This window comes from Euprymna scolopes, unplaced genomic scaffold (assembly GCF_053919585.1).
Source record: "Euprymna scolopes isolate OS-2025 unplaced genomic scaffold, ASM5391958v1 sca4, whole genome shotgun sequence".
NCBI lineage: Eukaryota > Metazoa > Mollusca > Cephalopoda > Sepiida > Sepiolidae > Euprymna > Euprymna scolopes.
This window is the reverse complement of record NW_027633435.1, coordinates 868,897-894,441: the sequence shown is the minus strand read 5'-3', so window position 1 is coordinate 894,441 and position 25,545 is coordinate 868,897. Positions and strand designations below refer to the sequence as shown.

General features: G+C 34.0%; 1 protein-coding gene across 2 annotated transcripts; it reads right to left on the bottom strand.

Annotated features, from left to right (window-relative positions):
• Positions 1-3,842: 3,842 nt before the first annotated feature.
• LOC145274684 (uncharacterized) lies at positions 3,843-25,404 on the bottom strand. 2 transcript variants are annotated; one of them, XM_080127465.1, is made up of 3 exons: positions 24,873-25,404; positions 7,273-7,551; positions 3,843-4,024 (listed from the first exon to the last, which is right to left on the bottom strand). In XM_080127465.1, the coding sequence occupies exons 1-3, from the start codon at positions 25,003-25,005 to the stop codon at positions 3,858-3,860; spliced, it is 579 nt and encodes a 192-aa protein (XP_079983591.1). In that variant the 5' UTR covers positions 25,006-25,404; the 3' UTR covers positions 3,843-3,857. The 2 variants fall into 2 exon arrangements, with proteins under 2 accessions (XP_079983591.1, XP_079983590.1); XM_080127464.1 differs by lacking the exon at positions 24,873-25,404 and adding an exon at positions 19,000-19,281.
• Between the last annotated feature and the right edge of the window lie 141 nt (positions 25,405-25,545).

The following is a 25,545-nucleotide window of genomic DNA, read 5'->3' as shown; positions in this document are numbered from 1 at the left end:
TGATTTCATTCATGTAAACACAAAATTATCATAAGTCGCTACAATAAATTTATTGTTCCAATCTTAAAATCACCGTCAGATCACTATATACTTCTGTTTGACTCCAAGTAATAAAAAGGCTGTATTTTTTGTCCGACGATGCCCTTTAAAACTGAAACAGCAGATATGTTTTAGCGACTTATGTTTATTTTGTTTTCCTAAATTGAATAAAATAATATAATGCTATTTTAATTAAGCACTATATACAACTTCGTTTAAATTCAATGTTTTTTTAAACTTTTGGCTATTTTTATCACATTTCCTCAAATATATTTAAGTATATCTCTTAATGGGACAATACTGAATATATGATTTTTTGACACAATGTAAAGTATTTTATCTACAGCATATATAATAGAGTTAATTTATTTCCCCTCAAAATATAGCTATTAAAACTAAATCCCTGGACACAAAAGTGAGTACACCTCTTACGAAAAGTTGTCAATATTAACATACAACATGTCAACTCTTAACATTTTGTGAAGCCACTATCATTATCCAAACCTTCCTTTACTTTTCTGGGCCTCGAATTTACCAGAGCTTCACATGTAGCCACTGGAATACTCTCCCAATCTTCAATTCCGACGTTGTGGAGCCGGCGGATATTTTAGACTTTGCGCACCTCTACCTTATGCTTGGGGATGCCTGCCCAAAATATGGTCTATTGGGTTCAAGTCTGGGGTCATGCTTGGTCAGTCCATCACTTTTACCCTCACTGTCTTCAGTAAAGCAGTTGTTGTCTTGGATGTGTGTTTTGGGCCATTGTCATGCTTGAACACTGCTCTGCGAACCTATTTCTGGAGGGAGAGGATCATGCTCTGCTGCAGTATTTGACAGTACATGTTGGATTTCATGTTTCCTTTAATGAATTGTAACTCTCCAATACCCACAGCACTCATGCAGCTCAAGACCAAGACATTCACTCACCATGCTTGACTGTAGGCATGACACACTTATCTTTGTACTCCTCAACTTGTCGTCGCCACACATGCTTTAGGCCATCAGAACAAAACAAATGAAACTTCGTCTTATCTGACCATAGGATATGGTTCCCGTAATCTATGGGTTTTGTTGACATGCCTTCAGCAAACTGTTTGCGGGCTATCTTGTGTAGTGTCTTCAGAAAAGGCGTCCTCCTGAGGTGACAGCCATGTACACTAATTTGAGGAGTACGGTATTACATCCACCTCGCTCGCTAACATTTGAGTATGACACAAACTGGTATTTTAAAATATATTTTAAAAACTGGTTCTACTCTTCAATCTCTCTACAAACAAAAGTCCTTAAGTATTACTGTTTTTCATAGTATACCCATGCAGTAAACGTGCACTTATACTTTCTGTGTTTTGTTTACAAAGGCGTCATCAATTATCAAAACCCGAAGGCCACTCGCGATTAAGAGTTTATGGGTATACATTATTTATGGGATTATAGCGTAGTAATCATAAGTATTGGATATTTTGTAAATTTAATTACTTAAAGGGGCGGTTCATCAAGAACTTGTTTCAGTTGGACTTGAAGACAATAAGATTGTAGTCAGCTGGAAAGCAGTCAATCGGGAAAGAATTCCACAAGCGTGCAGTTATAAGAAAGAACTTTTGTTTATGGAATGTACGTTTAGGTTTAGGCAAAGATAAAAGGTGTGGGAAATTATTGATAGTGGTTTTGGCTAGGCGATTGTTTTTCGTGAAAGTTTGGCGAGGGGGGCATATATTAAAGCTCAGACGAGCACTTGCCATGAAAATAGCGATAAAGCAGAGACTGGCTTGCAACGTCTCTTCTGTGGGAAAGAGGTTGCAGGGAAGAGAAAAGGGCATCCCCCACTAAGCTACGAAGTCTATTTTGAACTCTGCCAAGACAGGATAAGCTGCTTGTAGTAGTTCCTGCCCAGGTGTGGCAACAGAACTCCATCAATTTTTTTTCGAAAAGGACTTTATCTATTCGCTATATATGCATTTTCCTTGTCTGCTACGCCAATGCTTAAATAAATAACTCTTACGAATTTGGCATGAAAACTTCTACGCTATCTACTTTTTAAGCTTACGCAGAGATTACGCCTATTATTTTTAGACCTACTTCTGTTATAGTGTGTGTGATTTCTCAAATATTACGTTCCACCTTCTAGCACTCGTGAAAGTGTCTACTAATGTTTCAGCATAATGCAACAATTCTGTCCAAACCTTCAATGTAAAACGTGTGTCATCTTGTACTTTAATTAACACATGAGCTGTACACAAGCCACATGGTCCGAAGTGCAGTGTTTTAATCTCTTATTTTCACTTTTAAACATCAGGCAATTCTTTAACTGATAGAAAAAAATAAATACAAGTGTAATTGTAAGAAAGATTATTTAATTGTTAATGACACAGTAAAAATTTGCTTGACCTTACTTGCTGAATTTTCCTTATTTTATATTACCAAATTGCCGGACCTAACCAAGTTTTGTACGGAATAGATTATAATGAAACATAATTACATTGCTAATAATATGGAACAACGTTATTAAAACAAAAATTGATTTATCAACTTAAGAAATGGAAATTGGTTTGCCCTTAAAAACAAACCGTATTCGTTAGAGTTTAAAACTCTCTCGGACCCCCACACCGTCCAGCACCGTCGGAAATGAACAAACAAACAAACAAAAATAAATTCGGGTCGGCATTTTTTTCTGTTTTAACAAAGGCATATATTACCATTACTCTTTCGTTTCAACACTACTTAGCATCTCTTGCTGCCACACGTACATCTAACTCGGTACAAGTGTCTATTTCTTCCTATCGCACGCAGGCCAGAGCCAGTCCATTCGCGCTTTTACTTTACACACCCATCGAATTCGATGTCGACTTTCTTTCTCCCGACCACATGGTGTCTTTTTTTTCTTTTTTCAGATGCAAGCCCGAGCCACTTACTAGTTTGCATAATGTTCGAAGGCAACTACTGCTGCTAATTAGTGTTGGGACGATTAATCGGAATCGGAATCGGAATCGGGAATCAGAAAACATCGGACAATTTGGGGGGCATCGGAATCGGTATCATAATTGGTATCGGAATCGGAAAAATCGATGCCTATGTTTGGATGCCAAAACGATTCTTTTAATTCTCTTTTTTTTATTTGATTTTGTTTAAAGTAATCTTCCATTGCTGGTGATGATGATAAAATAATAAATATTTATTGGTTTTAAATGTCCAGTAAAGCTAAAATCGATAGATCAACCTCCAGAAGTGCATTTGGACGTTTAGGAAAATATCTGCATATTTAACATGTTTTTTTTCTAAAAGAAAATCGGGGAAAATAACAATCTTATAGTTTAAATAATTACATATTTATAAAGAATCAGAATCGGAATCGGTAATTGTATCGGAATCGGGAATTTAGCATGGAATCGGTAATTGTTTCGGATCCGGAAAAATATGGGAATCGTCCCATCACTACTGCTTATATAATCGTATGCCATCCAGGTTCGGCTGTTGCTGATATCTTAATAAGCGCTCATATGCGCTCTGTTATATTACAGTAGAACCCTTAAATCAAAAATTATATAATACACATGTATATAATCTAATAACGTTATAAAAAAACACCGTAAGGCGAGGCAAATACCGTAATCGGGGCGCAGAAAAAACGTCGTATTCCACATTGTAACCTTCAAAAAACGTATTCTAGGGCTACCGTATCCCGGGGTTTTACTGTATGATATATATATATATTTTTTTTAATTATAAAGGTGTTTCCTTGTGAATAAAAATTACTGTTCTAGTTCCTTTAGTACATATTTTGGATTTAGGTCTGAAAATCCCTCTTACTTTTATACCTTTAATTAATATGGAGTAAAACTCTGGTTAGATAACTCAATATGTACGATTGGCTTATAAAAAAACAAGTAAAAAAACAAATACTTACGGAAAAACTTTGTCCACAATATTTTGCCGCCAATGTGACGAGACAGTATAATTCTCTCATTCAGGAATTCAGCAAAAAGGCATGCTATTATTTATTAAAGAAAAAATGTGAAATGAATGTGAAATAATTTTAAAAATATAAGTGAGCAAGACTTAAAACTGGTAAAAGGTATAACTAGTTTACTTACTGGACGTGCTTAAGGCAAAATGGCTGAGTATTATTAAATCTGCGTTAAATGTTGCATTAAATACAAATCCATAGTGATACCTATTACTCTTTAACTATGCATAAACGGATACTATAATATTTATTTCGCTGCACCGTTTCATTGTAAAGTTTCACACAAAAGTCCAGCCCGATCAGGCCAGTAGTTCCCAAGAAAAAAATTAGAGTAGAGGTGCTAATGTATTCACTCACCCCTGTTATTTTTATATTGTATCTATTAATCCCTATTATTACCTATTAAACCGTGACGATGCATCAAACAGATATCATGGCACTTAGTTCGCTACTCCCTTTCCTAAAAAATGTCTATACAAATCAGTCGAGTAGTTTCGGAGAAAAAGATGAACGGAAAAGAAAAAACAAAACAAATATTAATATAAATAACACACGTTCACATAAGTAATAATACTATATATATTCGTATTTGGGGGGTTTACGGCAAGTCAACAATCGTTCGGTGATTTATGCTTAAATAATATCTGTGTTTTTTGTATACAATTAAATTGTTGATTAATCTAAATTTAAACAGTTGTTTTTTTTTTTTGTTTTTTTTTTGTCTTTTTACTCAAAACCGATGGTCTTCACAAATAACCAGGCATTTAGTACTGGCCGGGCATATGTCTCTTTACCTTTGTGATTTCACGGAAATCGGGATCTCAACGTAATTATGGTTGTATTATTATGATTGTAAAAATATATTTGTATTAATCACTGTGGTATGATTATTTTTTATCACATCTTTTCTATTTTTACCGATTGTGTTTAGAATCCGGTACTTACAGGGGGGTGGGGTATGTATAGGAAAGCCTATGTGAAAGTTACCAAACTTTGCGAGTGAAGTAAATTGGATTACTCATTTCGAACTTACAACCAAGTAGTTAGCAATAATAATAATAATAATAATAATAATAATAATAATAATAATAATAATAATAATAACTCTATGACTTTAAGTCACCCCCCCCCAAAAAAAAACAACTTGCACCACACTTAATAGTCAACGATGGTCAAGGAGGAGGGAAAGACCGAGGAGCGAAAACGCTAAGCAAACATCCTGTAACAGAGCGCGTACAGCTACATGCAATTACCGAGCCGTGATCGAAATGACGCCCCGATGAGGAATGAAGAACAAGGCGTCTATAAAAAGAAGATAGCCCGTCGGAGAAAACGATCACGTTACAAACGCCGATGACGTTCGACTGGACGTTCGAGAAAACGATCATGTAAAAACGTCACAGCGGTAACGAGAGAATGAGAAAATAAATGTTTTTGTACAGTAAAAAAAAAGAAAGTTGAAGTTCTTTTCTATTCTTTGTCAGTTTTGTGACTGAGGCTACAACATGTTCGTTCCCGGACAACGTTACAATCCACGGGGTAAGTGCGAAAAGGATTAGGACCTAAGTGTACTAATTGTCATCCAATATTTTGTGAACGTCATTGCTCGGCGCTAACGAGTAATCAACGCTAAACAATGTGCTGCATGACAAACTTAAATATTGTCGACAAAGATTACATGGGACAAAACACCAGGTTCGAATCAATGGAAAGTATTCGTAATTACTTGTAACGAAAACCTACCGATTCTGCTTTCAGCTGGGGAAATGATAAAGACACCGTTTGACATAGTGTTTCATCCATAGATACCTAAATACTTGAAAGTTTTCTAAATTGCCCTCACATTTAAACAACATTAAAGAGCAACACTGAGAAACAAATTTAACTTTAGGAAGTGTCGAATTAGGTAGAGTGAAAATAAATAAGTGTATTCTGACAAAAATAATATTTTTTATCTCTGCTTTGTGTCACAGGATTGATTCCGATTACAATTCTTTTACGAAATTTGAAGGCAAGATATAAACGTGGGAAACAGCTTTTTACAGCAAACAATTTATTTTTCATGGCAACCTTGAGTTTTCGAATGAAGCAAATCCAAGTTGACATCATCATAAATAAGAGACAAAATTTACCAAGATACAACAGTCTAACATGAAAATCCGAATAACAACTCAATCTATATCTATAAAACTGGAAGTGTCTGTCTTTCTCTGTGTGTCTGTTTGTGTGCGTTTCCCTACGCAATAACTCTATCAATTTTCAGTCTAAAGACTCGAAATTTGATATACAGGATACTGAGATTTGGGAAAACATTCGTAATCTGTTTTCGTGCAGGAATTTGGCTGTTAACCAGTCAAAGTTAAACGATTTGACCATTGAGAAGTCTACCAAACTCTCCGTCAATGTAGGGTATAAAGAATTAAAAGTTTAGATATATGTTCCTTGGACATGGATCTAACATAATAACTTAATTTGAGTCCAAAACAATAAATGTTATTGTGTCATAATAGGGGTAAAAGTTAAAAAGAATTTGACTGCTGAAGTCTTTACCAAATTACTCAGACAATTTCTGGTCTAAACATTTGAAATATTGCATAAAGGGTCTTCAGAGATAGAACAAGCCTTTTAATCGGTTTGGGTCGAAAATTTGATCAACTAATATATAAATATATGTATGTATGTTTGCGTGTCTGCCTAAAACTTTCAACAGAGGCGACAGATTTTCACAAGATCAATATTGTTTTGAAGCTCGACCCTTCAGACGACAAATACCGAAAAATTGGCTAAAAACATTAATTTATCCACCCTCAACTGCGCACTGTTCTACAGGGAGAGGTCGCTTTTTTCACTAATATTTTTGAAAGCCATTCCCTCTTTTCGATTGTCTAGCCTTAATTAACACCTACGTCATTTCTGGTTTTTCCCCGTTCTTTTTCTCCTTCGCGGTACGGGTTCGAGCCTGCCTTCCTACTACCTCTTTTTCTTTTGATCAACTTACAGCTCAAAACAGCAGGGCAACGCCGGGCACCCATGCTAGTATTATATAAAGTTCACAATTCTATAATATATTAGCTGAGTAAATTAGTTGAGCTTGTAGAGGGATGCTCGCCGCCCAAGAGACGCTGCATGAAATAATGCAGCGTCCCCACGACCCCGAAGGTTAAGGGACTTGTGGAATGTATTAGTCGATTTAATAAAGCAAAAACATGCTTTAGTGTTAATAGGTTTAAAACGTTGAATTTCCAATGAAATGAATTTAAGGCGAAACTTACTGCTCTCGCTTGCAACTTTTGACTGACAACATTTTAAAATGTTTGCATCCCAAATACAATTCATACCAACGATGTCGTTTATGAAGGAATCAACGACGGTTTTAGATATCCCCTCTTCGTCTGTCAGGGTGTCGATTTCTTTAACTTTCAAGGAGGACATGTATTGAACACCATTTTTCTTGAGGCTTTCAACAAGAGCGTGATCTTTTAGCAGGGTCTTCTCATATAATATGTCTGGCACTGCGTTGTCAAGAAACTGCTGGGCAAAAGCTCGGTTTCCTAAAATGAAAACAAAGAAAATAAAAATATTACTTTTCTCTTTACTTTTTACTCTTATAGATAAACTTTCGTCAGCTTTCCCTTAGAAATTTTATGTGTCTTGGGCAGATGTCTAGTAGGTGGTTTCGTTTATCAGATGGATGTTAACATATGTCAGATTATATTTCACGCCGAGGACATTTTTTCTTCAATATCTCATTACATCTATATTCAAAATAATCGTAAATAGTTAAAAAAAAAACCAAACAAACAAACAAACAAACTATTAGCTTACTTCATCTTTCACTTACTACTAAACTACCTATACTATCTTTCATTTATTGGTAATTAGCAGAATTTTTTAAAATTACATTTTCACCCCAAACAAGGCAAATTGCCATTTTGGTGTAGGGGGCTACTATCAGGGGCTACAACTACTGGCGTACTATGTAGGGATTTGAGCAGCAAGATGTCGGTTCACGTTACACTTGAACTCCTGCATGTCAGTACATTTGGAGAAGCAAGGGCCTGGAATGGAATTGCAGCGTCCAACGGTCCTGGGAAAAACTACTGGAGTAGAAAAGTCTTTTACATCTAGGGATCTCTACTGTGTGGGGGTGGTATTTAGCTGCCTGCCGGGTTGGTCGAGGGTGTCTACGTCCTAGGGGCACCAGCGTCTGCAGTTCGCCAGTGCATTCACCATTAAAATACTTGTAGAACAGGCAGAGGGATGCAATATTTCATTAATGGGACAGAGGCTTAGATGCCAATTAATGGGCCTATCAGATTGGCGACTGTCTTTTGAACCTTGTCTAGGAGCGAGAGACTAGTAGAAGATGCACCAGCCCAAATGTGACAGTAATACTCCATACATAGGCGAATGGTGGCCTTATAGAGGTACAGGACACTTTCGGGTGTTAGTAGTTTTCTAGCACGGGAGAGAGACCTTACGTCCTTCGCAGCGGTCCTGACAATACCTTCAATATAATTGTTCCAACTCATGTTTCCTGTGAAAGTTAGGCGAAGATGTTTGAGATAAAGACTATGTTTGAGATAAAGAGTCATTGATCATTGCTATTAGTGGCAGAGAAGGTTTCTTGTAATTATTGAAGGAAACCAGTTTAGTCTTGGTGGCATTGAATGTGACCATGCATTTTTGTCCCCATTCCACTACAGATTGGAGGTCATCCGCTAGTGTTTCTGCCATTTAGATATGTGTTCATTTGTTTTCCTGTCGTTCCTGTTATAGAGTGTTGTCTCATGAGCATATATACCCATCTCAGAGGCAGTTTTGTCGGGGAGGTCATTTATAAATATTAAGAACAATAGAGGTATTGTTTAGATGTACGACCGTTGAGGACCTGGATTTTTCTATTATCTAAGAAGGATTTAATTATGTAAAGTATTCTACCAATAATACCGTATGATCTAATTTTCCTGAGGAGACACTCATGCCATACCCTATCCAAAGCCTTAGATATATTTAGAGCTACCGCTCTGCTCCCCCCCGCTTTCCCGCTTTGTCCAGTGAATGGTATATAGTTCAGAGATTACAGTTAGGATGTCTGCGGTGGAACGGGCATGTCTAAATCCATATTGTTGGTCAGTCAGAAGTTTAGCATCTGTAAGGTGATGGAATAGGGTTCGGTTAATTATGGTCTCGAATATTTTGGCGAAAAGTTGGAGGAGACTAATGAGGCGAGAATTTGATGTCAGTTCTATTGCCAGAATTCTTGAATACTGGTACCACGGAAGCATATTTCCAACAACCTGAAAAATAAGATTCATTAAGGCATTTGTTGTAGAGTTTGGAGAAGACTGGAGCTACTTCGGCTGAGCACTTTTTAAATAGCATAACTGGGATGAGATCGGGTCCAAATGCTTTTGAAGTGTCAAGTTTTTTTTATGATAGCAGGCACCTGAGCAGAGGTGATTTTCAGATCGTCTAGTCTGGAATCTGTCCGCAAAGGAAAGTCAGGTAGGAGGTGGTTAGAGGGCCCAGTGTGGTGTTTGAGGCAAACTGACGGGCAAGTATGTTAGCTTTCTTGGTTACTGAGCAAACAACCTCGTGATTGTTAGTTAGAGGGGGAATTGTTGATTGCCCATTATTTACTACACTGTTGTAGATTTTCCAGAAGTCACGAGTTCCTACTTTCTGTGCTTCGATGCGTTTTTTAGTGGTTTCCGTAAATTCTCTCTTAGCTGTCGCTATTTTTTTCTTAACGTTACTTTTAGCTACTATATACTTCTGTATGTTTGAACTGGACTTATGTCGGTTAAATCTGCTGTATGCATGCTCCCTTTGAGCAATGGCAGCTGCGCAAGTAGAAGTAAACCATTGGAGAGAGTGGAGCTTGCTATAAAATTTCCGCATAGGAACATATGCTTCAATTGCCGTTTTGAACCATTCAGTGGTCTCATTTGCGCACTGTTCAGCAGGAAGAGAAAAACTATTTCCCCATGGAGCATCTCTGATAAGATCTTTGATGGCTTCCCAGTCAGCATTTTTATAATATCTCGTTGTTTTTGAGCACTGGTCTTCAGTTTTTGGTCTAGAGTTTAGGGCGATTTCGACCATTATCACTGCATGATCAGTGTACCAAAGTGGGCTGTCAGCATTAGTTATACAATCATCGGGAACTGTGGTCAGAAACAGATCTCGAAGTGATGCGTGTTGTTCTTGCTGGCCAGGTAAACGGGTTGGAAACGTAACATTTTGTGAGATATAGAGAAGCTATGAGTTGTGCTGCCCGCTGCATCTGTGTAAATAGAGAATCCAAGCCAGTTTTGTGGTGGATATAAGGTCACCAAATACATTTATTGTGCGCTAGTTTCGAGGGAGAGTGTGATACCGTGCATTGTTTTATATAAAATGCTTCTCATGATATTACAGAAACTTATTTAAAAATATAAAATGATCCAGTTTTCAGTAGTGTATTTTGCTGATTAATATTGTTTGTTTAAAACGGTCATGAGGTAATTCTTAATTTTTAATGTACGATCAAATTTAAATCCATCTTACATTTTTTAATCGTAACTATATTTTGTTTCAGTTGTTATTGGAAGCAGTAGCTGTCGTGTAACAATGATATGATTTTCTCTCAATTCTATTTTCTATTTTCTGTTTTTATTATATTATTATATAATTTGATATTACATATTTTGATACGATGCAACTATAATTACTTTTTAATATACTTGTAAAAGATCCGAAATGATTATCAAGATGACTTATAGTAAAAATAAGAAATTGAAACAAGAATAAAATTTCTAGAAAATATAGAAAACGTATTCTGCACTCAGGTGGAGTTTTTACATATATTATCATCAGTGATTACGCATTGCTTATGCATTGATACAGTTGGTATTAACTTTTAAAAATTTTTCTTTCTTTAAAGATTGTAACGCTAGGTATGGGGCAGCCAAACCAGCTGCCAACATTGCCCTGCTTTTTATCGAAACAAACCGAGAGCTCTTTTTAGTATCCTCGTTGTTCCCTTAAGCGTAATTGTCTGGATCTCTTTTGCATTTGGTTCACCAGGAATATTAGTTAGGTAGGACTTCAGGTTCTTCTTCATAAACCCTGTGCCACCTGTAATAACTGCTATGATTGATATCTCTCGAAGATTCCAGTTTCTTTTCATATCATACATGAGACCTTGATATTTGGTCTGTTTCTCCATTTCAGCTCTGTTCAGACCTCCATCATTAGGGGCACTCATTTCAACCAAGGCTGCCACTCTCTCTGACTTATTCCATATTATTATGTAAGGTTTGACAGCAGCATTTTCAAGGTAGGTGGCTGTAGGGATTACATGGTCGTAACGTATGATATATAAGCCATTTCCAATTGTTCTTTAGGTTGATGCTCCCAGGATTTGCTGCTACATTTGATGTTTAATTTAAAAAAAAATGAACTCACAGTTTGAGTGAAAACATGTCTCCTCAGATTTTCTCCACCACTTTAATTTAAAATTGCAAACCATTTTTCGTTATCCTGACAGTCTAGGATTGATTTCTCTCTAAAAACGTCCGTTGGTATTCTTGCTAATTTCATTGACAATAAGCATCACTAAGGTTCCTAGACTCTCACACTCTTCAAGTGTATGTTCTGATCATTGCTTTCTTTCCATCTAAAAGTAGTACCAGCCGAGATGTCTGCCGCATTTTATGGGAAAAGACGTCATATTATGTAGTTTCTAATAGTTTCACTTTTCTTGGGCTCGTGTGCTCAATCGATGCATTTTCATTCGTTCCATTTCAAATTAAGTATTCTTAAGTTAAGTGGAGCGATTTTTTTTGGATGTTTTTTTTTTTCGAATTTAAAGTTTTCCTTAAGATTTCGGTTGCTCTTTCCCGTCTGCTGTATAGTCTCAATCGTTATTTTTGGTCGCATATTTCTCAAAATATTTCTATTATTTGTCCTCATCAGAAGATATTACTCACTGACAACAACCAATGCTGTTCATTAGATTATTATTATTGGCTCACACGGAGCTTTCACACAGGTCATCAAAGATCGCATTGAATACAGCCTGTGGTGTTCCGTGGAAGCTGAGTGACAACAAGTCTCCCCAGATTTTCCAGTACTATCCACCTCTTTCGATATAATTTCCAAATAAATTTGCATTATCGCAACAGCTGCTTGTCATTGAATTCTCCTTGGCAGTGGCCATTAGTGTTTACTGGAATTTTAATGACCACAAGCCTCCCCAAGTTCTCAGTTCTCTTCGCACATACATTGAAGGTCTGGTCAGGGCTCACTCATCGGTCTTTCCTCCTTGACTACTTGGCTATTTGTTCTCAATTTTGTTTGGGGGGAAGGGGACAGCGATGTGGTAATGGGGGATAAGGGTGAGGTTAGAGAACTTATAGATATGCAGCTTCAATGTTCTTGGTTCCATGCAACGCTTTATGTTTTGTCTCTGTAGCAGTTTGTCTGGTCTATGCTTGTGGTTCTTATGTGTTAGCTTCCACATTCAAGGGTTTTCCTTAATATTTCAGCTGTTTCATTATTGTTGTTCGTTGTATTTTTCCAGTCATGCCCCTGATCCCTATTTCCCCCGTTCTTTTTTCAAAGTTTTCCGGGATTTTTCCTAGTGCTCCTACTATTATAAGTATTATTTTGATTTTCTTCATCTTTCACATTCCTTTCAACTCTCTGACTAGCTCTGTGTATTTGCTCCGTTTCTCCTTTTCTTTGATATTCACCCTGGGCTTAGCTGAAAAATTCTTCATCTTCTTCTCCTTCTTCTTCCTCTTCTTCTTATTATTATTATTGCTGTTGTTGTTATATTTATTTCATATGAAATTCCCGAGAATACCTACGTCCTCATTTTGCACTACACCTTCAGGGTCACGTTTGTACCATTTGTCCATCAATTGGATTCCAAACTTTTGGCACAATCTCTAGTACAGATTTGTACAAACTTGGTCATGACGAGATGTGTACTCTTCTGGAGAAAGTATAGAACACGCACTAACAATATTATTATTATTATTATTATTATTATTATTATTATTATTATTATTAATAATAATAATAATAATAATAATAATAATAATAATAATAATAATAATAATAATAATAATGACAGACTCTACGGCGAGAGAGAACTGGTTTGTATAGAAGACTGTGCGGTGAATGACACAATAAAAAGAACTAGAAAAATACATAATGCAAAATACTAAAAGGATAATTATGGCAGCAAGAGGCATTGAAAAGATCAATACAACCGAAAACAGAAAGACGAAGGATAAAACGATAAAAAGAAAAAAAAAACAGGAAGAGAAATAACTACAGGGAAGATTCATAAGAATGATAAAAGATGAGAATAACGAGAACACATGGACATGGATGCGAAAAGGACACTAAACTGAGAAACTGAATTCATAATAACTGCAGCACAAGATAACTCGATCAGAACCAACTACACCAAAGCAAAGATCGATAAAACACAAGAAAACAGCAAATGCACACTCTGTGGACAAATAGACGAAAGGATAAATAATATAGTACGCGAATGCAGCAAACTGACCCAAAAAGAATATAATAATGCAGGCACGATCAAGTAGGGAGGGCAGTACACTGGGAATTATGCAAACAACTGCATCTCGAATGCACAGACAAGTGGTACAAACGGATGAACTCATACTGGCAAGAATACAATATGTCGTACTAATTAACAAGAAATAAAGGTTTTGTCAAATCGCAGACTTTACTGTCCTAGCTTACAACGGGGTAAATATCAAAGAAAAAGAGAAACGGAGTGAATACATAGAGCTAGCCAGAGTGTTAAAAGGGATTTGGACGATGAAGAAAATCAAATAGTACCTATAATAGTAGGAGAGCTAGGAACAATTCCGAAAAGAAAACTTTGAAAACAGAATGGGAGAAATTGGAAGCAGATTAATGGTAGCAAAAAAAAAAAAAAAAAATAACGATAATAAAAACAGCTGAAATATTAAGGAAGACCCTTGAATGAGGAGATTAATACACATGAGTCACATGCGCGAGCCAGAGAAACTGCTTCAGAGACAAAACATGAAGAAGCGTTACATGGAACGAAGAACATTGAAGCTGCATATCTACAAGTCCTCTATGGCCTCATGCTCTGATCCATCATCTAATTTCTCCATCACCGCCCCCAAAAGAGTGATGCCGGATAGTCGAGAATGGTCAAGGAAGGTGGAAATATCGAGGAGAGAGAACTGAGACGTTGGGGAGGCTTATTGCCACTCAAATTTCAGTGGAGATCAATAGCTGCTGACACCGAAAAATCAATGGTAAGCAGCTGTTGCGATAGCGAACATTTTTGCGAATGTTATCAGCAGAGGTAGGGAGTACTGGAAATATGCTTCTAGAGAACACCACAGGTTGTTTTTAAGGAGATACTTTTGATGACATGTGTGAAAGCTCCCTGTGAGCCAATAGGAAAAGAAACAAATCCACGGAAGATTCATAAGAAAGACAAAAGATGAGAATAATGAAAACACCTGGACATGGATGCGAAAAGGGTATATAAATCTAGAAACTGAATCTCTAATAACTGCAGCACAAGATAACGCGATAAGAACCAACCATATCAAAGCAAAGATCGATAAAACACAAGAAAACAGCAAATGCAGACTCTGTGGACAAAGAGACGAAACGATAAATCATTTAGTAAGTGAATGCAGCAAACTGGCCTACAAGGAATACAAAACAGGCATGGCCAAGTAGGGAGGGCGATGGACTGAGAATTGTGCAAACAACTGCATTTTGAGCGTACAGACAAATGGTACAAGCATAAAACCGCAACATCACTTGAAAACGAGAACCACAAAATCCTATGGGACATGGACATAAAGACGGACAAACCCATTTAAGCAAGAAGACCAGATGTCGTAATAATTAGCAAGAAAGAAAAATCCTATGAAATCGTAGACTTTGCTGTCCCAGCTGACCACAGGGTGAGTATGAAAGAAAAGGAGAAACGAAGCAAATACACAGAGCTAGCCAGAGAGTTAAAAGGGATTTGGATGATGAAGAAAATCAAAATAATACCGATAATAGTAGGAGCACTAAGAACAATTCCGAAAAACTTCGAAAAAGGAATGCAAGAAACCGGAATCAGAGGAATTGCTGCAAAAATACAACGGCTAACGATAATGAAAACGGCTGAAATATTAAGGAAACCCCTTGAATGCGGAGAATAATACAAGAAGACAATATAACGAATAAGCGTTACAGAGAATGAAGAACACCGAAGCTGCATATCTACAAGTTCTACACCCCCATCATGCATCCCCCATTGTCTCATCACCGTTCATCCCAATAGAAAACTGATACCAGAGAGCCGAGAATGGTCAGAGAAGAATTAAAAGACCGAGGAGAGAGCGCTGGCCAGACCTCGGCTGGACAAGCGCGAAGAGAACTGGGACCCTGGGGAGGCTTAGTGCCACTCAAATTTCAGTATAAACCAATGGCCACTTCCAGCGAGAAATCAATGGTAAGAGGCTGTTGCGATGACGAATATTCATTTGCAAATGCTATCGAAGGAGGTGGAGAGAGCTGGACGCTGGGGAGGCTTGTTGACACCCAGCTTCCAGAGAACACCACAGGTTACCGATCAGATCGTTTGTTTACTTGTGTGAAAACTCCATGTGAGCCAATAATAATAATAATAATAATAATAATAATAATAATAATAATAATTGAAATTATAATTTATTTAATGTTCTTTTATAGTTTTAGCTCTTTCAACAGTGATTTTAAATTTTCTTTTTTAAATATAATTTTAAAACTTAAATATGTGTAAATAAATTTCTAATTTATAAAACCAATTTAGCAGATTTTGAGTAAGACTCAAATAGTAACACGTCTAACATATCGATATTAGTGCTTGCCGAGCCTATTTCTTAATTTGATCCAGGCTCTTTGTTATTTGAAGGAGCAAAATATCTGACCAAGAATGCATAAGTAGCCTGCCGATATTCACTCGCTAGAGCTTCTTAGGTGATTAGCAATAAACAAAACCCTACTTATAGATCGAGTAAGTCCTGCGTCGACCTCTTTGAACAGCACAGAAAAATAACTTTTAACATATAAGAGCAAGGTCATCCTAGCCAATTACGCTCAACACACTGTTGGTCTAATGTTGGTATGAAACAAACACTCAGGAGAACGACTTATTTTATTTAACCATTAGACACAAACACACCTATATATATATATATATATATATATATATATATATATATGTGTGTGTGTGTGTGTGTGTGTGTGTGTGTGTGTTCGAAAATATAAGAACAACAAACATACACCCGGTGTCACCACCGTAAACAACAACACATCATCAGCTTTTACGGACTCTCCTCGGCCTACATTCGTGGCTGTATCTCGGAAAAGACAGACACAACAGAGGTTCAGGAGATCAACAAATAGGATCACATATTTTTCTCATTTTTTTTTTATTTGAAACCAAGTTGTTATAATCTTCTGTAATACATATATAAATATATAAAGCAACCTGTAAGATTGGCAGTATTTTGAAGCTGTTTCCACTGCATGTGTGTACGTGTTTTGAATAATGACAATCTTACACAGGAAAAAAAACTTCATCACCAAATTCACTCCTGAACTGAACAGAACCTAATACCATCACACAAAAACATGAAATGCAAGGTACACTCGCATGCACACCCATACACATACACATATACACACCCACACATAAATCAGAACCGACACATTAAAACACACACACACGTGCGCGCATACAACCATACACAGACATAACACCCCTATCTCTAATACAACACACTGAACAATACCAACCTTACTTAACCTCGAAACCAACAACACTAGGAGACACCTAGTACCATAGTATAATATATGTTCCAACACCTCGCTCCCTCCTCAGTCAGGGGAGGAGAACCCCCTCATGACTGAAACGACTATCTTCCCTTCTATCATCGCCCTCCCATACCTACACCCCCTCCAATGCCCCCCCTCTAGGGAACAAAATCTTTCCCACACTAGGAACCGATCCTGGGTCTGGCCATACCCACATAGGGAGAAAAATAAATAGAAACATTAAAAAATCCCCTATTTTAAATACACCCCTCTTTCTAAACAAACATAAGACTAAAACGAAAAATCACAATACTAAAATCCAAGAATCCAAAAAATAAATATCAAAATAGAATGAAAGCACCCCTACCCTTACTTCAGAAGAGCCAGCCCCCCCTCCCCACACATACACATTAGTAACGACCTCGGACCACAGCCGCCTTCCTAAGGAAGCAAATAACCCCAAAATACTATAAAACAATATACACATTCCCAAACCAATAAAAGCAAACACACACACACGCGCGCGCACACACACACACATAAACACACACGAACACACACACACATACACACACATACACACACCCTACCCCACCCTAAAGGAAAAAAAACACATTAGCAGAAAAAGATAGCGACTGACTACAGCGAGGTCAAAATCTCCCTGGACAAGCCAAATAAAAAAAGCAATAAAAATTCAGCATACCAATGTATAATAAAGACCTAGAAGCCTCCACGCCTTGGAAAAACTTCAAACTAACTACGAAAATCGCCATTTTTACACATTTGAAAATAATTTCTGACGAGGACGCATCACAGACCGTCTGAAACGCGCGTAAACGATTTCAATGACTTAAAAACATTATTACAATGATCCAAACGTAATTCTCAATGAAAAACCAAGACACGGAATAATAAAATAATGTTAAAAAATACACATTGTTGGTGACTACTCCCTTATTTAAATATATATATATATATATATATATATATATGCTTAAATAGATCGTTTAAAATTTCCTATCAGTTCTTGGTCTACAGACATGAAACCTAATATATAGGGTATTTGAAATCATGTGAAACTTTTTATTTGGGTATTAGCCGTGGAAAATCTGTGCAAAACTCTGAAAATCAAAAAAAATGAAATTTGCCAGGTGAATGTTGAACGATGGTATTACGAATATGCATTCGTAACGAATTGCTACTGGTTTATGTTTAAATGTTAGGCTTGCAGAAAATATGTCCCTATACCTCAGGCATTAACTTCGAAAGAAAAAATAAATCGTAAGCTAAATGTTTTGGTTTCGATTCCTTGTGGTGGCGCACGTCTCAATTTTTTTTTACTTTTTAAAATCATTACTACATATTGGGTTCAATATAATAATAAATACGGAATCTGTATTCAAAATATTATATTTTAGCGTATTTTACAACCGGGCAATGTAAGGCGCTCTGCTAGTATATATATATATAGCCATGTTTGATTTGTGCATAATTTTTTAAAAATTTCTCTCTGTACAACGTCGTGTGATTGCAAATTTCTAAGATGTCCACTGCTCCTCGCATTGAAAGGAGGGTAGTTTATTGCTAATCCATTTAGGCGCCTCTACCAGAGAATATTACAGGTATGGCATGTCTAATTTCCTCGCTGTAGGGGAAGACATTATTACTATGTATCTGTCAATAATTTCACACACTCTTTATCTGTGCTGAACCAAAACGTAGTATTCATAAACAAAGCTTTTTTCTTAGAAGTGTGGAACTCTCATCCGTTTGCCTATTTTCCGTCTGACTACAATTTAGTAGTCTTCACGTCCAACGTAAACAAATTCTTATAAACCGTCTCCTTAAGTAATCCAATTTACCAAATTTTGACTACTAACGATTACTAAGATATTATCCCATTGACTACCGTACATTCATTAACTCTTGTCTTCGAATGACCTGATAATTGGTGACCCTTATGTAAAAAAAAAAGTTTGAACAGACCGGAGTTTTTAACGACTGAAATATCGTAAAAAATGACAAACGAGAGAAAGGCAGTCCAACCTAATTAAATAGTATAACCTCTCTTGGTTTTGCACGGTAAAAACAAAGTAGGCGTTAGGAGAAACTGAGAAAATATCGTTTCTTACCTTGATCTACAATCTCTTTTATCTCAGGAGAATTTCTTTCGGATATTTCATTTATAATAACCGCACCAGTGCTGCTTGCAAACATATAGCATAGATGCAGTGTCGTCGTAAGGAATATCGTAAGCGTTTTCATATTGAGTATTTTTTCAGCGTCTACTCTTGCTCGGAAGTCAAAGTTTATTTAACATAAGCTGACAAAGTATAGTTGCCTCTTCAGTCAGTTTAGTTTCATTTTCCCTGCAACAAGGAAGTCGTCTGTACAAAACACGTTTTTTTAAATGTTATATATATAGCATATTATACCTTACTTCGTTGTAAATGAAATTTAGTCAGATTTGTCGATGTGAATCCAAGCGTGACCATAAGAGACTTTTAATGCATTTCAATCGTGTTTATGTGATTTTGTCCCCAAAATGGCAGAGTTAGGCACAATGACATTCGGTAATGTAGAGAAAATACAGTTCACCCAAAAGGGACACTATGAGCTGGGGCCAAAAAATAAACCTATCTTAGGCCGAAGAGAGTTATTCTTTACTGACTGAGAAGAGAAAACTTCTTCAATTAAAATATCACTTTCAGTACTAATATATTCTAGGAGGTTGGCCGGAATTTCCCGGTCGCAAAATATGATTAAATATGATGTTTTGATTAATGCAGATTTCGTATTTATTATTATACTATGTTGGATCCAATATATAGTAAAGATTTAAAACGTTACAAAAATATATGCTTAATATTTGAGTCAATTCGCATGGCTTAAATTCTTATTGATATATATACACTACCATAATGTGTATATATATATATATATATATATATATATATATATATATATATCTGTGTGTGTTATCCTATCGGTGTATGTGCGAAAAATCTCTACCAAACTCCTTTAAAACTGGATATATAGGATAGTTGTACTTGTAGCCTATTTTCGATTTGTTTTTTAGCCAGAAAAAAAAAACGTGCTGCTACGTGGTCGAACTCGAAACCAAATATTTCGGTAAGTAGAATAAAATATTTCTACATCAGCTACCATTACACATGCGCATAAGAAAATATTCATGGCTAAAAGTCGCAGAATTTATTACCTTTCGTATCCATCTGTCAGTAGCTCAAACAGTAACGAGATAAATAGCGACTGAGGTTGGAGCGCTAAACATTCTGGGTTCGAAATTTGCGGATGGTACCCTAATTATAATTTGTCTTTTTTACATCTTTGAAACCATTAATATACATTGGAATTAGATCGATAATAATAAATAAGAACTCTGCATGAACTAAAATATTATACATGTGTATTTTATGACCAGGCAACGACGGCCACCCTGCTAGTATACATACACCCCACACACATATAAATATGACGGTTGTTAGGGATATAAAATATACTATTTCTTTTTAGCTCAAGAAGTTTAAGAATTCAAGGGAAGCATGTGAAGCTTTCTCCCGATGCAATGCGATGGTGCACCAATTAGAGCAGTTAGTCAATCGATTTGATTTAGAAATAGACGATTTCACGGGTTTCGATTACAATAAAATCCGAGAGTGTTAAATATTCGTCGATCATAATTTAATCCCGGCCAACGTCACGTCTCTCTGCTAGTAATAGACATTAAACAGTGTCAGCTCTTTAAAGTTTGACAGGATTTTACGTCATGTGTGACTTGTTTCGACAAACACTATATTCAACCAAGCAAGTAAAAGCAATTCTCTTACACACTAACATTCCTGTTGTTGAATAAATTTTGCACCCATACTATGAATTTACAAGTGAAAGAAATAAACAAAAATAAATATGGCCGTTGCTCTCCAAAAAAGAAATACTTTTTGAACTTGAGAAAAAAATACTTTTTTAAAATTGTAATTATTTTAGTGAATATGGAATCAAGCACCAATAACGATAAATATGTTAAAGTTAGATTAAGATAAAATATTTAAAAATAGGATTAAGATTAAATATGTTAAAATTAGATTAAGATTAAATATTTCAAAAAAAGATTAAGATTAAATATGTTAAAATTAAATTAATATTAAATATTTAAAAATAAGATTAAGATTAAATATGTTAAAATTAGATTAAGATTAAATATTTAAAAATAAGATTCAGATTACATATGTTAAAGTTAGATTAAGATTAAATATTTCAAAATAAGATTAAGATTAAATATGTAAAAATTAGATTAAGATTAAATATTTAAAAATAAGATTAAGATAAAATATGTTAAAATTAGATTACGATTAAATATTTAAAAATAAAATTAAATATGTTAAAATTAGATAACGATTAAATATGCTACAATTAGATTAAGATTAAATATGTTAAAATTAGATTAAGATTAAATATTTTAATATGAGATTAAGATTAAATATGTTAAAAGTAGATTAAGATTAAATATTTGAAAATTAGATTAAGATAAAATTGGTTAAAATTAGATAACGATTAAATATGGTAAATTATATAAAGATTAAATATGATAAAATTAGATTAAGATTAAATATTTACGAATAAAATGAAATATGTAAAAATTAGATTAAAATTAAAAATTTTAAAATAAGATTAAGATTGTTAAAATTAGATAACGATTAAATATGCTTAAATTATGTAACGATTAAATATGCTAAATTATATTAAGATTAAATATGATAAATTATATTAAGATTAAATATGCTAAAATTAGATTAAGATTAAATATGCTAAAATTAGATAACGATTAAATATGCTAAATTAGATTAAGATTAAATATGCTAAAATTAGATGAAGATTAAATATGCTAAAATTAGATGAAGATTAAATATGCTAAAATACGATTAAGACTAAATATGTTAAAATTAGATTAAGATTAAATATTTAAAAATAGGATTAATATTAAATATGTTAAAATTAGATAACGATTAAATATGCTAAAATTAGATTAAGATTAAATATGCTTAAATTAGATTAAGACTAAAGATGCTAAAATTAGATAACGATTAAATATTTACGAATAAGATTAAGATTTAATATTTTAAAATTAGATAACGATCAAATATGCTAAAATACGATTAAGACTATATATGTTAAAATTAGATAAAGATGAAATATTTAAAAATTAGATTAAGATTAAATATGTTAAAATTAGATTTAGATTAAATATTTACGAATAAGATTAAGATTAAATATGTTAAAATTAGATTTAGATTAAATATGCTATAATACGATTAAAATTAAACATGTTATAATTAAATTAAGATTGAATATTTACAAATTAGATTAAGATGAAATATTTAAGAATAAGATTAAGATTAAATATGATAAAATTGTATTAATATTAAATATGTTAAAATTAGATAACGATTTAATATGCTAAAATTACATTAAGGTAAAATATGTTAAAATTCGATTAATATTAAATATGTTAGAATTAGATTAAAATTAAATATGTCTAAATTAGATTAAGAGTAAATATGTTAAAATTAGATTAAGATTAAATATGTTAAAATTAGATTAAGATTAAATATGTAAAATTTAGATTAAGAGTAAATATGTTAAAATTAGATTAAGATTAAATATGTTTAAATTAGATTAATATTAAATATGTAAAAATTAGATTAAGATTAAATATGTTAAAACTAGATTAAGATTAAATATATGTAAATTAGATTAAGATTAAATATGTTAAAATTAGATTAAGATTAAATAAGCTAATATTAGATGTAGGTAAAATATGTTAAAATTGGATTAAGATTAAATATGTAAAAATTAGATTCAGATTAAATATGTTAAAATGAGATTAAGATTAAATATGTTAAAATTAGGTTAAGATTTAATATATTAAATTTAGATTAAGATTAAATATGTTAAAACTAGATTAAGATTAAATATGTTAAAATTAGATTAAGATTAAATATTCTTAAATAAGATTAAGATTAAATATGTTAAAATTAGATTAAGATTAAATATGTTAAAATTAGATTAAGATTAAATATGTTAAAATTAGATTAAGAGTAAATATTTTAAAATTAGATTAAGATTAAATATGTTAAAATTAGATTAAGATTAAATATGCTTAAATAAGATTAAGATTAAATAGGTTAAAATTAGATTAAGATTAAATATGTTAAAACTAGATTAAGATTAAATATGTTAAAATTAGATTAAGATTAAATATGCTTAAATAAGATTAAGATTAAATATGTTAAAATTAGATTAAGATTAAATATGTTAAAATTAGATTAAGATTAAATATTTTAAAAATAGATTAAGATTAAATATGCTAAAAGTTGATTGAAAAGGAATAATATAAATGCACTTAGTAATGAAAAGTGTCAACTAATCGTTTAAATACACTTGAAAAAATGATCGGGAAGTGTTTGAGAGCAAGAATAAAGTGATATTGCATTATTCTTGAGATAAAATTATAAATCTTATATAATGCAGAATTATATTTACTAATTTGATTGTTAAGTCTAAAATGACAAACACCTGTCGGTAGAAATAGAAATTATACTCAGGAACGTCCAAACCAATAATAATAATCTCAAGATCGATGACGCCAATAACAATCACGATTATTAATATAGGTAACCATGGCGACAATAAACATTTATATGAACTATGAGAAGAAAATTATAGACATGAAACCTTAAACATAAAAAAATCAATATTTCTGTTCCAAAAATATAATTAGAATATCCTTTTTACACCATCATTTCGATTTTAATGTTCAATTTTTGGCTAATGGGTAGATGATAATTTCACGCGCCTATTTTGTTAATAACATTATCTCCGATGAGATGGGGCATCCTTTGAAAATCCATGGATGAAGAAAAACCACATTTAATAACTATTGATACTCCTTTGTCAAATAAGTTTTGCTGTAATTCTACCTAAGATACCTTAGGATTTACACCCACCCACACACACAGATATATATATATATGTATATATATATATATATATATATATATATATATATATATATATATATATATATATATATATATATTCACACTATCACGTTAACACACTCTGGTTCTTGGCAGATCACTGAAGTTAAGCCCATGATTGGTGATCATTTGGGAAGGCTAGGCGCTATATATATACCGTGCCAAGTCATAGATATTTCCAGATTGGTTCTGGGGGCGCATTAATTCACTGGGAGAGATTCACCCAGTCTTTGTTAAAACATGAATCTGGTAAATAATTTTGATTTAAAACCCTGCGGTCCAGTGTATAGTCTTTTCTGTGGCAGTCATCTGCACTGACAAAGGTTAGTAATTATACGAAAAAGTGTGTGTGGTGCTACACAAAACCTTCCAAACAACTTCCTTGGAGTGATGGAAGGTCATACGTCGACATCCACGGAGGAGTCTATCATATTTACAAATAGGTAACCACTTATCAAGACCCGGAGGCAACTCGAGGATAAGTGAGTGTACAGTAGTAAATGGGATAATATTGTAGTGATAGTGTGTAATTAAAAAATTGGTAAATTGTATTATTTGAGGGGGAGGCTCATCAAGAATTTGGTTACGTTGGACTTGAAGACGACTATATTGTAGTCAGCAGATAACCAGGAAAACATAAGAGAGTTACATGAGCGTGTAGTTCAAAGAAAGAAGCTTTATTTTGACTACTAACGATTACTAAGATATTATCCCATTGACTACCGTACATTCATTAACTCTTGTCTTCGAATGACCTGATAATTGGTGACCCTTATGTAAAAAAAAAAAGTTTGAACAGACCGGAGTTTTTAACGACTGAAATATCGTAAAAAATGACAAACGAGAGAAAGGCAGTCCAACCTAATTAAATAGTATAACCTCTCTTGGTTTTACACGGTAAAAACAAAGTAGGCGTTAGGAGAAACTGAGAAAATATCGTTTCTTACCTTGATCTACCATCTCTTTTATCTCAGGAGAATTTCTTTCGGATATTTCATTTATAATAACCGCACCAGTGCTGCTTGCAAACATATAGCATAGATGCAGTGTCGTCGTAAGGAATATCGTAAGCGTTTTCATATTGAGTACTTTTTCAGCGTCTACTCTTGCTCGGAAGTCAAAGTTTATTTAACATAAGCTGACAAAGTATAGTTGCCTCTTCAGTCAGTTTAGTTTCATTTTCCCTGCAACAAGAAAGTCGTCTGTACAAAACACGTTTTTTTAAATGTTATATATATAGCATGTTATACCTTACTTCGTTGTAAATGAAATTTAGTCAGATTTGTCGATGTGAATCCAAGCGTGACCATAAGAGACTTTTAATGCATTTCAATCGTGTTTATGTGATTTTGTCCCCAAAATGGCAGAGTTAGGCACAATGACATTCGGTAATGTAGAGAAAATACAGTTCACCCAAAAGGGACACTATGAGCTGGGGCCAAAAAATAAACCTATCTTAGGCTGAAGAGGTTTATTCTTTACTGACTGAGAAGAGAAAACTTCTTCAATTAAAATATCACTTTCAGTACTAATATATTCTAGGAGGTTGGCCGGAATTTCCCGGTCGCAAAATATGATTAAATATGATGTTTTGATTAATGCAGATTTCGTATTTATTAT